General features: G+C 45.1%; 1 protein-coding gene across 1 annotated transcript in view; it reads right to left on the bottom strand.

The window, feature by feature from the left end:
* Window positions 1-12,411, bottom strand: part of LOC116507789 (autism susceptibility gene 2 protein-like) — a 497,199-nt gene extending 484,788 nt beyond the window's left edge. The window contains exon 1 of the mRNA XM_032216120.1: window positions 12,094-12,411. Coding sequence (XP_032072011.1) covers window positions 12,094-12,411 — 318 coding nt within the window. The remainder of the gene's footprint in view (window positions 1-12,093) is intronic.
* Window positions 12,412-15,606: the final 3,195 nt, after the last annotated feature.

Below are 15,606 nucleotides of genomic sequence, written 5' to 3'. Positions count from 1 at the left end.
GACCGTCACACCTACACAAGGAGTTATATGACAACAAAATCCACTGCATGACCTTGGACTGATCTCTGTCTCTCAGCGCTAAGGATAAGGCAATGCAGCCCGTTTTTGAAAATTGTTGCCAAGAAAACTGCAGGGCTGGGGATCAAAGCAGCTGCTAGGCTGACTTGAAGGCACACAGAAACAAACAAACACACACACACACACATGCACCCTTCGGAGATGGAGAACACGCACTCATGAGTAACCCAAAAACCTATTTCTAACACTAGATTATTTCTCTTTATCCAAGGTGGGTCGTCTTCAACTTACGGTCACGATTGAGAGCAAAGTTTTCATAGTTAAGGCGCAAGGCAATTATGAAGTGAGTTGCGCTTCAGTTTACGCCCTTTTGTTGCACATTAGAGGGAATCACTGCAGTTATTAAGTGAATCACGTGGACATTGTGCAAATCTGGTTTCCCCCACTGACTTTGCTTATCAAAAGCTGGGTGGAAAGGTTACAAAGGGTTATCATGTAACTCCCCACCCACCCAGGACGGGTGCAATAATGCAATAGTCTTAAGTACATGCCAGTTGCTGAGAACCTGAATTTTGATCACGTCTATGGAGGTGCTCCAATGGTCGTAAGTGTGAAAAACAGTCGTAAATCACTTTTTTTAGTGTTGTTGTAACTTTGAAGGGTAAACAACTAAACAAATGTTTGTAAGTTGAGTAAATACCTGTATTTAGGATCTGAGCACCAGCTGGTCATCAATATAATAGCCAGGCTACCCTCAACATTGATATAAATTCCATTCTTGAACAGAAGCAGCTCTCAAACCTCTCTTAGATTTAAATGTACCCATCAGAGCCACCATTCATACTCTTCAGGTTCACCTTGCTAGCTGCCAGCCTGCCATAAACTTTGGAAGAGGGAGCTGTTGGGAGGAGAGGAACACTGACCGCTCACCATACCTTCCAGAGAAATCATCTCACCAGTGCAAGGTCAAAACCAGGGGAATGGAATGCAACGGCTCACCATCTTGCCTGACATTGTAGAGACCATTCCCAAAAGAATTTCTTCAAATCTAATTGGATAAGAGGAGTACTGGAAGGGGAGGAGTGGGACAGAGGAAAAGTTAACCAGAGAATTTTGGTGCACAAATCTCAGACCCGGCTTCGCTTTATTGTAATCCACTTGAAGGTAGTGATAGACTTTATTTTCCTGGGCTCCAAGATCACCGCAGATGGAGACTGCAAGCAAGAAATTAAAAGATACTTGCTCCTGAGGAGGAAAGCTATGGCAAATCTAGACAGCATACTAAAAAGCAGAGACATCACCCTGCCAACAAAAGTGTGTCTAGTCAAGGCTATGGTTTTCCCAGTTGCAATGAATGGCTGTGAAAGTTGGACCATAAGAAAGGCTGAGCACCAAAGAATTGAGGTCTTTGAACTCTGGTGCTGGAAAAAATTCCTGAGAGTCCTTGGACTGCAAGGTGATCAAACCTGTCAGTCCCAGAGGAGATCAACTCTGACTGCTCTTTAGAAGGTTAGATCCTGAAGAGGCCTATAAGATCACACAGACTAGGCCTCCTCCGGATTCCATCTGCCGGTCAATGTCGGCTGGTGACTCCCTGGGGAAGGGCCTTCTCTGTAGCTGCTCCGGCTCTATGGAATGATCTCCCCATTGAGATCCAGACCCTTACTACCCTTCCGGCCTTCCGCAAAGCGACCAAGACCTGGCTGTTCCGGCAGGCCTAGGGCTGTTGACTTTGTCCAGCCCCATCCTAAGTGTGAATATTGTGGACCTTTTAATGTTGTTTTGTTTTTGTATGTCTTCCCCTTCCCTTTTTTTACTTGTAAGCCGCCCTGAGTCTCTAGAGAGTGGGCTGCATACAAACTAACTAACTAACTAACTAACTAACTAACTAACTAACTAACTAACTAACTAACTAAATAAATAAATAAATAAATAAATAAATAAATAAATAAATAAGAGGAAACTCAAATACTTTGGCCACTTAATGAGAAGAAAAGACTCACTGGAGAAGAGGCTAATGCTGGGAAAGATTGAAGGCAAAAGAAGAAGGGGACAACAGAGAATGAGATGGCTGGATGGAGTGACTGAAGCAGTAGGCGTGAGCTTAAATGGACTTGGAGGGATGGTAGAGGACAGGAAGGCCTGGAGGAACCTTGTCCATGGGGTTCACTTGGCTTTTATTAAAAGTGTACCTTTCACCACAAATGGAGTCCGGGGTCTTTCTTTGATAAGAGATTAAGTTGGGACAGGCCTGACAGTATCCTTCAAGGGCCCCCTCTTATGAGTAATTGTTTTCTCCTCTAGAAAATGATCTGACCACATTATGCATTGTCACATCTTAAAAGGCAGATGCATTCAGAAAGGTTCAAAGATTGGGCCATCGGATGCAAAGATTATCCTACAGTGGCAAATACATCTATTGTACACTCAACATGCAGAAAAGTACAAACTGTGATAATTACACTAAAGCTTTCATGGCTGCAGAACCATTTCAGGGAACACAGACCAAGCAGTGTTGTTGATAAAAGATTAACATCCAGACCTGGCTAGGTCAATTAAAATATGTGGTGGACACATTCCAAATATTCTTTAGATGGTGCACTTTACAACAGATTTTTTTTTTAAGGCTCTTAAGCTTAATGGTCTGGAAGATGGTTGAGATTTAAAGTAGGTTACTTCACTTTCTTCAGGATGTGTGAAGCCCACCTAGATCCTCATTCTGCCCTTTGGGGCCTTCTGTCCCAAACTCCCTCTCCAACAATGCCATTCCTGGCACAATCTCTTCCAGAGTTTACCAGCTGCAGGTAGTCCTCGAGTTATGACCACAATTGAACCCCAAATTTATGTTTCTAAGTGAAACATTCGTTAAGCGAGTTTACCTCATTTTATGACTTTTCTTGCCGCAGTTGTTAAGTGAAACACTATGGTTGTTAAATCATTAACATGGTTGTTAAGTGAATCTGGATTCCCTCATTTGACTTTGCTGGCCAGAAGGTCCCAAAAAGTGATCACATGACCCCGCAACTGTCATAAATATGAATCAGTGGCCAAGAGTCTGAATTTTGATCATGTGATCATGGAAATGTTGCAATGGTCATAAGTGTGGAAAAAAAATTTCAATGCAGTTGTAAGTTTGAACTGTCACTACTGCTGTAAGTTGAGGACATACTTCCCACGATGAAGGAAATTGATATATAGGTAGTCCTCAACTTACAACCATTCATGTTATTATTATATTAAAAGAGCCAAGGTGGCGAAGTGGTTAAATGCAGCACTGCAGGCTACTGCTAGATCAGCAGGTCAGCGGTTCAAATCTCACCGGCTCAGGGTTGACTCAGCCTTCCATCCTTCCGAGGTGGGTAAAATGAGGACCCAGATTGTTGGGGGCAATATGCTGACTCTCTGTAAACCGCTTAGAGAGGCCTGAAAGGCCTATGAAGCGGTATATAAGTCTACTGCTATTGCTATTGCTATGTTGTAGCACTGAAAAAAGTGCTGTCCTCACACTTATGACCATCACAGCATCCCCCACAGTCACATGATGAAATTCAGATACATGGCAATTGGTTGGGGCATCCTGGGGGGGGGGGTGTCATGTGATTGCCATTTGCAAGCTTCCCAACTGGCTTTCAACAAGCAAATTCAGTGGGGAGAGCCAGATTTGCTTAATGACCACATGGTTAGCTTAACAGCCATTGCAAAAAGGTCATAGAAATTAGTTAAGACTCACTTAATGACCCACTTGCTTAGCAATGGATGTTCCAATCCCAAAGACTTCCTGAAATGGATTTGTACGGCAATGAATCTACTTGTCTCTTAAACACGTGGGGCTTTGTTTTATATATTCTTTTATGTTCTTGAAACAAGTTTTTGGATCAATATGGGATTCTTTGAAAAGAAGTCCTTTGGAAAACAGTAGCGTTTTTGTACACTTAGCCTTAAGCATACAATCCCAAAGATGCTATTCAAAAAGCAGCTGGACTTTCTTGTGGATTTTTTTTTTTTAAAGATTTCGCTTCTCATCCAAGAAGCTTCTTCAATTCTGGCTGAATGGTGGGGAACTGAAGAAGCCTCTTGGATGAGAAGCAAAACATTTTCAAGGGGAAAAAAAAAACCAAGGAAGTCCAGTTGCCTTTTGAACAGCATCTTTGGGACAACCATGACCTGGATGTTACAGATACAGACTAACAGAATTAGAAGGGACCTTGTAAGTCATCTAGTCCAACTCCCTGCCCAAGCAGACCCTACACCATTTCTGATAAATGGCAGTCCAATATCTTCTTGAAAGCTTCCAGTGATGAAGCTCCCACAACTTCTGAAGGCAACTTCTGTTCCGTTGTTTGATTGTTCTCACTGTCAGAAAATTTTTCCTTATTTCTAGGTTGAATCTCTCCTTGTTCAGTTTTCCATCCATTATTCCTTGTCTGGCCTTCAGGTGTCTTGGAGAATAGCTTGACCCCTTCCTCTCTGTAGCAGCCCTTCAAATATTGGAACACTGCTATTATGTGTCCCCTGGTCCTTCTCTTCCCTGGACTAGCCATGCCCAGTTCCTGCAACCGTTTGTCATATGTTTTCCTATGTTTTAGCCTCCGGTCCCCTAATCATCATGGTTGCTCTTCTCTGTACTCTTTTTAGAGTCTCCACATCTTTTTTTTTATACTGTGGTGACCAAAACTGGATGCAGTACTCTAGGTGTGGTCTTACTAAGGCTTTATAGAGTGGTATTGGTACCTCCCATCCTCATTGTATCCCTCTCTTAATGCAATTCAGGATTGCATTGCCTTTGATGGAGAACCTCCATAGAAACTGTGCGTCCAATATAACCCTTCTCAAAGGTAGGACATGAATTGACCTTTTGTAATGACGTTGCAACATTGTACCCAAGTAGGTAAGTCATTCAATTTGTATCCTTGTGTTGCAGTGCACATTTTGCCATTTGCTCCTCACTCCCAGTGCTTTTAGCAATGCTTGGCTGAACTTGGAAGCTAATCTGGATTGGCCCCCGTTAGTTCTTAGATGAGTGAGCACTAAGAAATCCTTACTCTGCAAAAGAGAAACAATGCCAGAAAATAGCTATAATACTCTGTTTTCTCATAATGTCTATGCTGTTGCTAGGAAAACTGCATAAATGTGTTCAATGAAGTCACCAGAAATTGGACTCAATTCAAAAGAGACTAATATATGGATAAAAGGCACTTCTATCCAAGAATTTTGTGCCAGTTTTAGAACAGTTCCAGACTTATGAAGAAAGATGCATTATAGAGGTGAACCAATATATTTCTCGCTGAACTGTGATGTTTTTAAAACTACCATCAGAGTAGCATTTTGCCAGCTCTGGAAAACCTATGGGGAGGTGGTGTTCAGTTTCCCACAGACAGCAATTCTTCACATGTCTTGCTTACAAATCTATTGGTTTAGGAATTTCAAACAGGGCCTTCGAAGTAAATGGTGGCTTGATAGCTTTGCAGTTCTCCTTTATAGAAACCATTCAGATTGTTCCCCTCATACAAACATACGAACCATAAAGCAACATGGACATAAAGCAAAGGAAGCTGAATGGGGAATGCAAAGTTTTAGGGTTTTTTGCATAGACCTAAAATTTTGCAAATTTTGGGTACCCCAGGATTTGGAACCAATTGAGGCAGGGCAGTGAATTTTGTAGAGCTTTGTAATACAGGTAGTTCTCAACTTACGATCACAATTTCTGTTGCTAAGTGAGACAAATGTTAGGTGAGGTTTGCCCTGTTCTGCGCCCTTTCTTGCCACAATTGTTAAGTGAACCCCTGCAGTAAAGTAACATAGTTGCTAAGTGAATCAGGCTTCCCCATTGATTTTGTTTGGCAGGTGGTCACAAAAGGGGATTGCATGACCCCAGAATGCTGCAACCGTCATAAATATGAGTCAGTTGCCAAGCATCTGAATTTTTTCGTCACATGACCATGGGGATGCTGCAACATTTGTAAGTGTGAAAAATGGTCATAAGTCACACACCTCTCTCTCTCCCCCCCCCTCTCTCTCCCCCCCTCTCCCCCCCCCTCTCTCTCTCTTGGAAAAAACGGATATAAATGAAACAAAAAAGGAATTGATTGTAAATTGAATAATGGCAGCTAGATTAGTGTTGGCTAAATATTGGGGATGAAATTGGGATATTCAAAGAAATGAGTGGTATAATGACATTTGGAGTATGGCAACAAATGATAAATTAACAATGGAAATTAAATTTTAAAAGGGATGATCACAGCAAACAATTATAATAAAATATGGAGGGATTTTATAAAATCAGTGTTGGTGGAAGGTAAAGGGAATAAACTAACCAAAGAATATATGTTGTTTTGGAGGGGATAAGGGCACAATTGGAATATATTGTAAATATTTTAGTTGTTATAAAGGAAGAAATATAAGGGGGGAAAACAGGGTCTTTAGGGGGTGGGTGTGCACTGCAATATTAGTTTTTTTTCCCTTTTTTGGTATTTAGATGTATATGCACTATGTTTGCATTATTTGCATTTTAAAAAAATAAAAATATATTTTTTTAAAAAGTCATTTTTTAATGCCATTGTAACTTTGAACGGTCACTAAATGAACTGTTGTAAGTTGAGGACTACCTGTAATACGGTTTCAGAGGAGAAACAGTAAATCAGAGCATGCACAGGAAAACTATGGCACCCGTCAGCATCTTCTCAAAACAGACTTTTTAATTTCTCTTTTTCTGGCCCCAACAGTGGCAGTTATGCAAGCAGAGGAAAAGAAGTCACTTTCTTAAGGAATTAATAAAGGTATGACATGGATACTCGCACTTATTCCAGATCTAAACGGATGATATAGATAGTATGAACTGATCCGGCTTATTCTTTAGATGTCAAGAAGCAGTCATGCTTGCTTACTCAAAAGACAGTCCAATTATGTTGGTCTGAGTTTTCCCAAGTCAGTGCATCGCAGCTTCAGATCTATACAATTTATACCCTATGAGATGCAGAAAAGAAGTTTTAAAAAAACACACACACAAGATAAGCTCTAATTTCAGGAAGCACCTGACTATTGAGGGGTTTTGCCACTTTTACTCACACTGACATTTTTATATCATTTTATAGCAATTGCTTTCCTACTTTAAACAAGACATCAACCTCAAGCCTTGTTGTAATGTTGGCTTAGTCGTTGTGATTTTTAAACCATAGTTAATGGCTTCCTATTACATATGAACCGGGCAATTATGGAGCATTTAAGTAAACTATGATTCAAAGCAAACCATGAGAGAATACCTTGCCTAGTCTTGGAAGGTTATTCTTTGAGGAGACGATGACTCTGAAGGATGTTTTGAAATGTGTTGAGATAAGTGTTTAGGCAAGTGCAAAGTTCTCACCTACCCACCTTATTATTTTTTCTCTTTTACTATGACAAGACTTGAGTTTCTTAAATTACAAAGGCAGTTAGAATAGCCTTAAAATTCCATTCCAGTTAGGTGCTGTCTCTTGAAGACCAAGAGACTATTGCTTAGATCAGGGGTTAGCAACCCGCGGCTCTGGAGCCGCATGTGGCTCTTTCATCCCTCTGCTGCGGTTCCCTGTAGCTGGTTGACTCCACAATTGATAGGGGTTTCGGTTAGGACAGGTAGAGGAAAAAGGACGGTGCACTAGGAAGTGACTCTATGGTGGGGGAACCGAACTTCCGGTCAGCTCTAGAATTGAATAGGGGGCTTCTGATTAGGACCTTTGTGGCTCTTTGAGTGTTTAAGGTTGCTGACCACTGGCTTAGATTATGACTTCATTATCAGATATTTACTGCAGCACTGCTTACAAAGATCAGGTAGTCCTCACTTAATGAAATTAAGGCGGATTCCTCCTTCCTGGCAAAGTCATTTGATCCTATTTTGCATTTACAACCGGTTGCTGTCACAAGACTGTAATTTGCAACTTATTTTTTGCCAGTTTCCAATGTTTTTCCTTGGTTTCTAGCAAAACACTCATTCAGGGTAATGGATCTTCTTAACAAACACATGATTCCCTTAACCACCGTGATTACAACCATCGTAGAAACAATTTTACAATCAAGTCAGGTCATGTGGTGAGCCACTTAGTGACCACAACGACTTGTGATGAAAATTCTGGGCTCAATTGTGGTCATTAAGTGAGGACTACCTGTATGCTCTTTTTTTTTAATTCTGCAAGAAAAAAAATGATTCTTCTCCATCTTACTCAAAGAAAACCATGCTTTGAAACATATGCACTTCTTTTAAACCAGGAGAAATTCAGATTCTGGATTTTGTGACTTAATAGATTACTTATGGAAAGCACAAGGAAAAGCTTTCAATAAGATGCTTTCACCAACAAGTAAAACAAAGTAGTTATTAGTAGGTTATTACATTTGGCATTAAGACCAAGGAAAGGCTTAGATAAAGACCTTGGAAGTTAAATAAATTCATATGTATTATTAAAAAAAGGTAAAAGTAAAGAAAGGTAAAGAAAACCCAAAAAGTGTTGAAAAAGGAAAACCCAAATCGCAAAATAAATAAATGGAATTTATAGGCATCAGAGAATTAGGTTATATTTTTCAATATTTCAGTAATTAGCTTCAATAGCTGAATATAGCATTTTTAAAACAAAAAACTAACAATATTTTGGAGAGAGACAAATTCTTTGACCATGGGCTCCAGGAGAAGCCTGAATAAACCTTTGGTCAAGGTGACCGACTCAGATTGGATCCTGCAACTAATGAACACTGCTAAAATCCAAGTAATATATAAATAGCAACAGCAACATTCAACACTGTATACATTGGAACATGAGATTATGAATTTGTCAGACCTTAGAGGTAAACCAGTGCAAGGAACAGACAGTGCACAAACTACTGGAACTCTATTGTTATAAAGTATAATGACACAATCTTGAAAACCTTTTGAAAGTTTCCCCTCTGCTTCTACATCACACCACACAGAATCAAGACATAATTCTTTGGGGTCATAATTCTTTACTGAGTATCTGTTTACTTTCTGTTAACAATTTGTACATTTCTTTATTCAAATTAACTCCATACTCCTCTGCAGAGTTATAACGATTTCTATCTGAACACTTAACATTAAGAAAAACCCACATTTCAGATTAGGGTGCAAACCCCTTTGGTGTTGAATTACAATACTAAAACAATGTTCAAATAAATTTAAATTGAATTCTATGTCGCATTTACTTTCAAAATACCAAATTATGGGTCTGGCTAGGATGGGAGACCACTTAGTGATGCTAGGTAGGCAGGATTCACTGGGAAACCAGAAAGCATGCTAAAAAAAGGCAGAGGCAAACCACTTGTGTACGGTTACAAAAACAGACATGTCCATGAAGTCAAGAACACTTGAACTCAATCAAAGGAGGGTTTATATGAACAAAACAGACGACCATGTTAGTAGTTTGTTTGGTTTTTAAAAAAAGTAAAACAGAGGCAGAAAGGGAACTGGGGAATGTAAACACTCAGGGACAGTTGAATGTATAACTCAGTATATACAAGGCAAAAATCAATGTCTCCTTACAATTCTGTCAACTAAGGACACAGTTTCATAATAATCCATCCTTTTCAAAGCAGAAGTCACCGGGATGATGCTTGGCCCTGTACAGGTAGTCCTCGACGTACGACCACAGCTGAGCCCAACATTTCTGTTGCTAAGTGAGACAGTTGTTAAGTGAATTTTACCCCATTTTACAACCATTCTTGCCACAGTTTAATCACTTAACGTGAATTGCTGCAGCTGTTAAGTTAGTAACATGGTTGTTAAATGAATCTGGTTTCTCCATTGACTTTGTTTGATAGACGGTCACAAAACGTGATTGCATGACCCCCCAAGACATGACAGTACAATCGTCATCAATATGGATCAGTTTCTAAATGTCTGAATTTTGACCATAGGTCCATGGAGATGCTGCAATGGTCATAAATGTGAAAAAGCAGTCATAAGTCACTCTTTTCACTGCCACTGTTCATTTGAATGGTCACTAAATGAACTGTTGTAAGTCGAGGATTACTTGTATTTTAGAATATCACGCACACATATACACACACACACACACACGCAAGCGGCACATCCACATCCTATATTCCTGGAATAGATTTCATAATTATTGATGCTTCATCTAGGTCACCGTCTGGTCGTTTCCAAAGATAGTTTCAAGGCCTGTCTGGAACTTAACATTCAACAAAGTACTTTTTGGAAGGAGAAAGGACGCCAGCCCAAATTTGGTCAGCTTTCCCAAGAAATGTAGAACACCAAATCAAATCACAAAGCATAAACTCTTCTTTTACGAATCTTTCTCCGCGCAGATACATCAAAAACAACAGCTCTCCAATGGCAACCATGCCAGACTCTGGGACCTTTGGGTCATCTAGTCCCACCCTCTCCATTCATATAAAAATGACAGGAAAAGTCAATTCTCTAAATCAAGGACCTGCTCCAAAATTTCATTCCCCCCCCTCTCTTTCAAATGTGACCTGGGGGAAGGACATCTTGGATGAACACCTTCACACAAACCTTCACACAAACCGCTTCTGATACTGCAGGCTAAAATCTTAAAGGACCAATGCAAAAAAGAAAAGAAAAAAAAAAGAGTCAGGGCACCCCAGAAGTTCAAAGTTCTGTGAAATTGACCAAGAAGGAAAGAAAAGCTGAAATTGACAAAGCATTGGCTTCAAGGTGATTGTTAACAGGAGGTCATAGGACCCTCCAAAAAGACTACTAGACTCAGGGATTGGGGGGGGGAGGAGGAAAGTCCACTTCTGCCCAGCTGGCATTCCTTATCACAGCATCAAAAGGGAGGGGGGTTGTCAACATTTTATTGCACCTGGTATCGCACCTGATCTCTTCCAAATCCGCCTGTCCTTCCTCCTCCCCCCTCCCCAACTCCGCACTGCAAGAATTTATCTCCAGGTGTAAGATCTCGCTTCACTCCTGATTAGCTCTACTCTGATCAGATCGAGCTTCGATCGGGACGCCGAGGAGGAGAAGCTGCCCAATTGTGGGGATTTTTTTGGGGGGGGGACGCAAACTCCTCAGTCTGCCCCATCCCCACCATCCCCACCCCGACCAAGATCCCAGCAACCACTTTCTATTTTTGCCAGCCGCCGCGGAATCTCCGACTTTGGGCAGCTGTCAACTATACGGACGACCAACCCCTTAGAAAGGAGATTACGCTCGGGGACCGCAGCTCTTTCTCTCCTGTTGCCCCCTTCTTCCGCCTCCCTCTTCCCATCCATCCATCCACCCTCTTTCTTTCTCTCCGGCTCCCCGCACGCTTGAAAGGGACAATAAATAAATAAATCCCCTTCTGGAGCACGGAGGAGAGTCCAATCAAGCATGGTTCGCGCGCACACACCCCCTTTGCAAGTTGCACCAGGCCCCGCCTTCTCGGCTTCTCAGGCCCGGGGAATACTACGCCCCCCCTCCCCACACTCCCGGTTCCTCCTGCCTCTCTCCCTCCCTCCCGCCCGTAGGAAGCCGAGCACCACTCCCCAACAGCTGGAGCGAGCGCAGGCGAACCCTATTCAAAAACGCCCTTCCTCAGAAATCGGCGCATCCGTCAAACTGCAGCCCAAACCAAAATAGACTCTCACACTCAGGCACACACACATACACACACACACGTGCGCGCGCGCTCTTACACACACACACACACACACAAAAGCACACAGGCGCGCGCGCGCCCTCCCTGTATCTAGCTCGATCAATATTTGGAGAAAGCGGGCGGGGAGGGAGAGGCGGGGGTGCGCGCGCGCGTGCCAAGTCTGCATTGTTATCCCAACACAGCCGGGAGGCGCGAGGCTCTTTCCTTTCCACGCGCGCAGACGTTGCATACACACACACACGGTTTTTTTTAAAATCTCCCCTTTCCCTTTCGGCTGCCATTCCCCCCATCAGCAAACAATGGGACTCCGGCGCGCACACACACCACGCTTCCGACTCCACACACACCCTCCCCGCGCTCCACTTCTCCGGTTTCTCTTCCCCCCCCCCCAACCTCCCCGAAGCCGCTGTGATGGAAGCGATGCGGGGTAGGGGAGAGGGAGGGGGGCTGGTTTGGGGCGGGGGGTGTCCCTTACCTCTAAGGCTTCCAGAGTGACAAAGCTGGCCAGGGCGAAGCCGTCCACGATATCTTCTTCGGGGGAGGAAGACTCCCTCCGCTTCCTCCGGGGGGGTTTCGGTCGGGACGGCGGCTTGCCATTGTTTTCAAGATCCGAGCCGGAGGAAGAAAGGATGGAAGCCGCTCGGGTTCTCCGCGGCTCCCCGGGACCGCCGACCCCCAAATCCCCGCCGGGGCCACCTTGTAATAATCCGCCTTTGGATCGCCTTTCCCGATTGCGCTGCGATCTGGATCGCCGTTTCTTGCGGAAGCCGTTGCAGAGCGCGGATCCGTCCATGGCTCTTTATCCGCGCAACCCCCCCTCCCTCCCTCCCGCCGCCCGCCCTCCACTCCACAACTCCACACTGCCTTATCCCTCCCTTTTTCCCCCTGCTTCCTCGCTCTCTCTCGCTCTCTCGCTCTCTCTCCCCCCCTCCCCAATCGCCAACTTCGGTTCCCCCACCCCCCTCCGGTGGAAGCGAGAGAGCGAGGGAGGAGGGAGAGCTGGAGGAAGCGAGAAGGGGGAGCGGCGGGAAGGGGGGGGGTCCGCAAGACGGGAGACTCCCAAGGAATGTCAGCCCCGGGAAAGGAGGAGGGGGGCGCGGGGAGAACGTCGAGAACGCTCTGAGCAAGCCCAGCAAAGTAATGGCTGTTCGCTGGTCCTTCCTTGGCGAAGACTCTCCCGTCTCTCGCGCGCGCCTTCCCCCTCTTCCTCTCCCCGCCCCCCCGCTGCAAAAAGCAGGCAATAAATTAAGAGTAACGGAACGCTCCGATCCGAAGGCAGCGAGACAGTAAGGTGGCTAGGCTCTGGATTCTCTCCCCCCCCCCCCTCCTTACACATACACGCGTATATACAGGCACACAGACGGCGTCTTTGGAAACCGGGTTCGCCTGGTGTGGAGAGCGGGTGGGCGCGAGGGGGGAGAGATGGGGTTCAAAAGTACTTCTCGGTCGGAGCTTTCTCCGCTTCGGGGTTGCCAACATGAAAGGCGCCCTCTCCCCTCACTTGTCAATACCACGGAGCCTTAAAGCAAAGAGAAGTTGCTTCGTTTTGTTTTGGCGTGTTTTTTTTACACACACATATACACCCGAAGGGGCGCGGGATAAGGGAGTTCCCCCCCCCTCTCCTGTTTCCCTCAGACGACGTCGACATTTGATGAGGGGGAGGCAGGACAGCTGCTGGGGGTCTCCCGGACCTTCGCACCTGGCTGGTGTGTGTGGAGGGGACCCCCCACTTCGCGGGACACACTCACACGCCCCCCCACACACACAGGACGGCGCGTGCCTTGCCAAGGGCCTCCCCCCGGGCCCCAACTCTCTGACAGTCCAGCTGTCTCCGAACGGAGGGAGGGGGTGTGTGTTGGGAGGGGGAGAGATGGACGCTTCCCCAACCGACCCCTCGGAGGCAAATCCTTCACTCGGAAGGACGAGAACCACTCGGGAGCCGCGTCGGACGCGGAGATATCGGGGAGGGGGGGGGGCGCTGAGGCAAGAGTTGCGCCTGCGAGAATCCCAAGGATCCCAACACAAAGGGATCGGACGGGCCTTGGTTTCGCTGCCTTGCCCGTCTAAGGAAGGAGGTGAATGGATCCAGGAGCAAGAATCGGGGAGGGGGTAGTGCAAAGTAAGAGGGGCTGGCGGCGATCGCCCCCTCCCCGCGAAAATGGGGGGAATCAGTGCGTTAAGTGTAGAGGAAAGGGGCTTGAGGAGGATCGGTTAGACTGCGGGGTGGGGCGAGGAGAAGGTGCGACGATGGATCCAAAATCTTTCCCGGGGTACAGACGTCGGAGAGGTTTCTGTCCCCGCTACTCCTCCAGCCGCAGCACCACGGGGTTCAGCAGCCCCATTCACCTCTCCTTGCCTGCCTGGGTCTCTCTCTCTCTCTCTCCCCCGCCCCCTTTGATCACGTGGGTAACTTTCTCTCTCTGATCACCCCCCCTCCTCTTCCCCACCCCTTCTCCCAACCGTGTGAAATCAAGCTCTCTTCTTAAACGCGCGAACTGAGTGACAGGCATGCGCGCCGAGTTTGCGCAGTGCTCTTCGCCGGCTCCAGCTGAGAAAGGGGATGAATGGGGAAAGGGGGGGGGGCTTCTCGCGGGCGCTGCCGCGCCTGGAAGGTGGATGGATTGTGGCAGGATCGCACGCTTTTTGCCGGGAAGCCAACTCCCCCTCCCCTCATTTGTTTTTCTTCTCTTCCTCTTCTTCCTTCCCTCCCCCTCTTCTGTATCTCTCAATTTTGGGCGACAACCTGAAGCCCAAATCTTTAGACGCCCCCCCCCCCAATCGATTTTAACTCACCCCTGCGGCCCCCCACCCCACCCCAGGATTTATCTTCTCTGGGCATTTGGAAGGAAAAGAAACTGTAATGGTAATTCAAGACAGTTCTTGGAACTAGTTGTCAGCACTCTGTAGTTCTCAGCTTACAAACAGTTCACTTAGTGACCATTTCAAGTTACAGTGGCACTGAAAAGAATGCTTTTTCTGCGCCAACTCAGGAAGCTCAAACTGCCCAAGGAGCTGCTGATACAGTTCTACAGAGGAATTACTGAGTCTGTCATCTGCACCTCTATAACTGTCTGGTTTGGTTCTGCAACCCAACAAGACAGACACAGACTTCAACCGATAATTAGAACTGCAGAAAAAAACAATTACTGCCAATCTGCCTTCCAAAAGTCAAAAAGGGGGCCGTGAAAATATTTACAGAGTCTTCGCATCCTGGACATAAGCTGTTTCAACTCCTACCCTCAAAACGACGCTATAGAGCACTGCACACCAGATCAGCTAGACACAAGGACAGTTTTCCCCCCGAACGCCATCACTCTGCTAAACAATTAATTCCCTCAACACTGTCAAACTATTCACTAAGGCTGCACTACTATTAATCTTCTCATTGTTCCTATCATCCGTCTCCTCCCACTTATGACTGTATGCCTTACAATTTATATTGATTGTTTCCTAATATGATTTGATTGCATATTTGTACCCTATGACTATCATTAAGTATTGTACCAGAGGTGGGTTCCTACCAGTTCGCACTTATTCGGTAGAACCGGTTCGTCAAATCTACCGGACCAGTTAGAAGAGGTTCCACCAGTGGACCTGGAAAGCAGGCCACACCTACAGAAGAGATTCCAAAAATTTTTGAAACCCACTACTGACAAGGATCTTGTAACTTGACAGCTTTAAGACCTGCATGCTTCAATGCCAGAGTTTCTGAATAGCTACTTGGACCGACCTAAGTACTAATTCATAATTTCATATCCAGTCACATGGAGCGGCAAGCCACTCCTACAAAGGAGGCTACACCCACAGAGTAGGTTCCAACAATTTTTGAAACCCACCACTGTATTGTACCCTATGATTCTTGATGAATGTATCTTTTCTTTTTATGTACACTGAGAGTATATGCACCAAAGAAAAATTCCTTGTGTGTCCAATCACACTTGGCCAATAAAGAATTCAATTCAACTCTACTCTACTCTACTCTACTCTA

The sequence above is a fragment of the Thamnophis elegans genome, chromosome 4 (genome assembly GCF_009769535.1).
Source record: "Thamnophis elegans isolate rThaEle1 chromosome 4, rThaEle1.pri, whole genome shotgun sequence".
Lineage (NCBI taxonomy): Eukaryota > Metazoa > Chordata > Lepidosauria > Squamata > Colubridae > Thamnophis > Thamnophis elegans.
The sequence above is the reverse complement of the archived record's forward strand: the minus strand, read 5'-3'. Positions and strand labels throughout refer to the sequence as shown.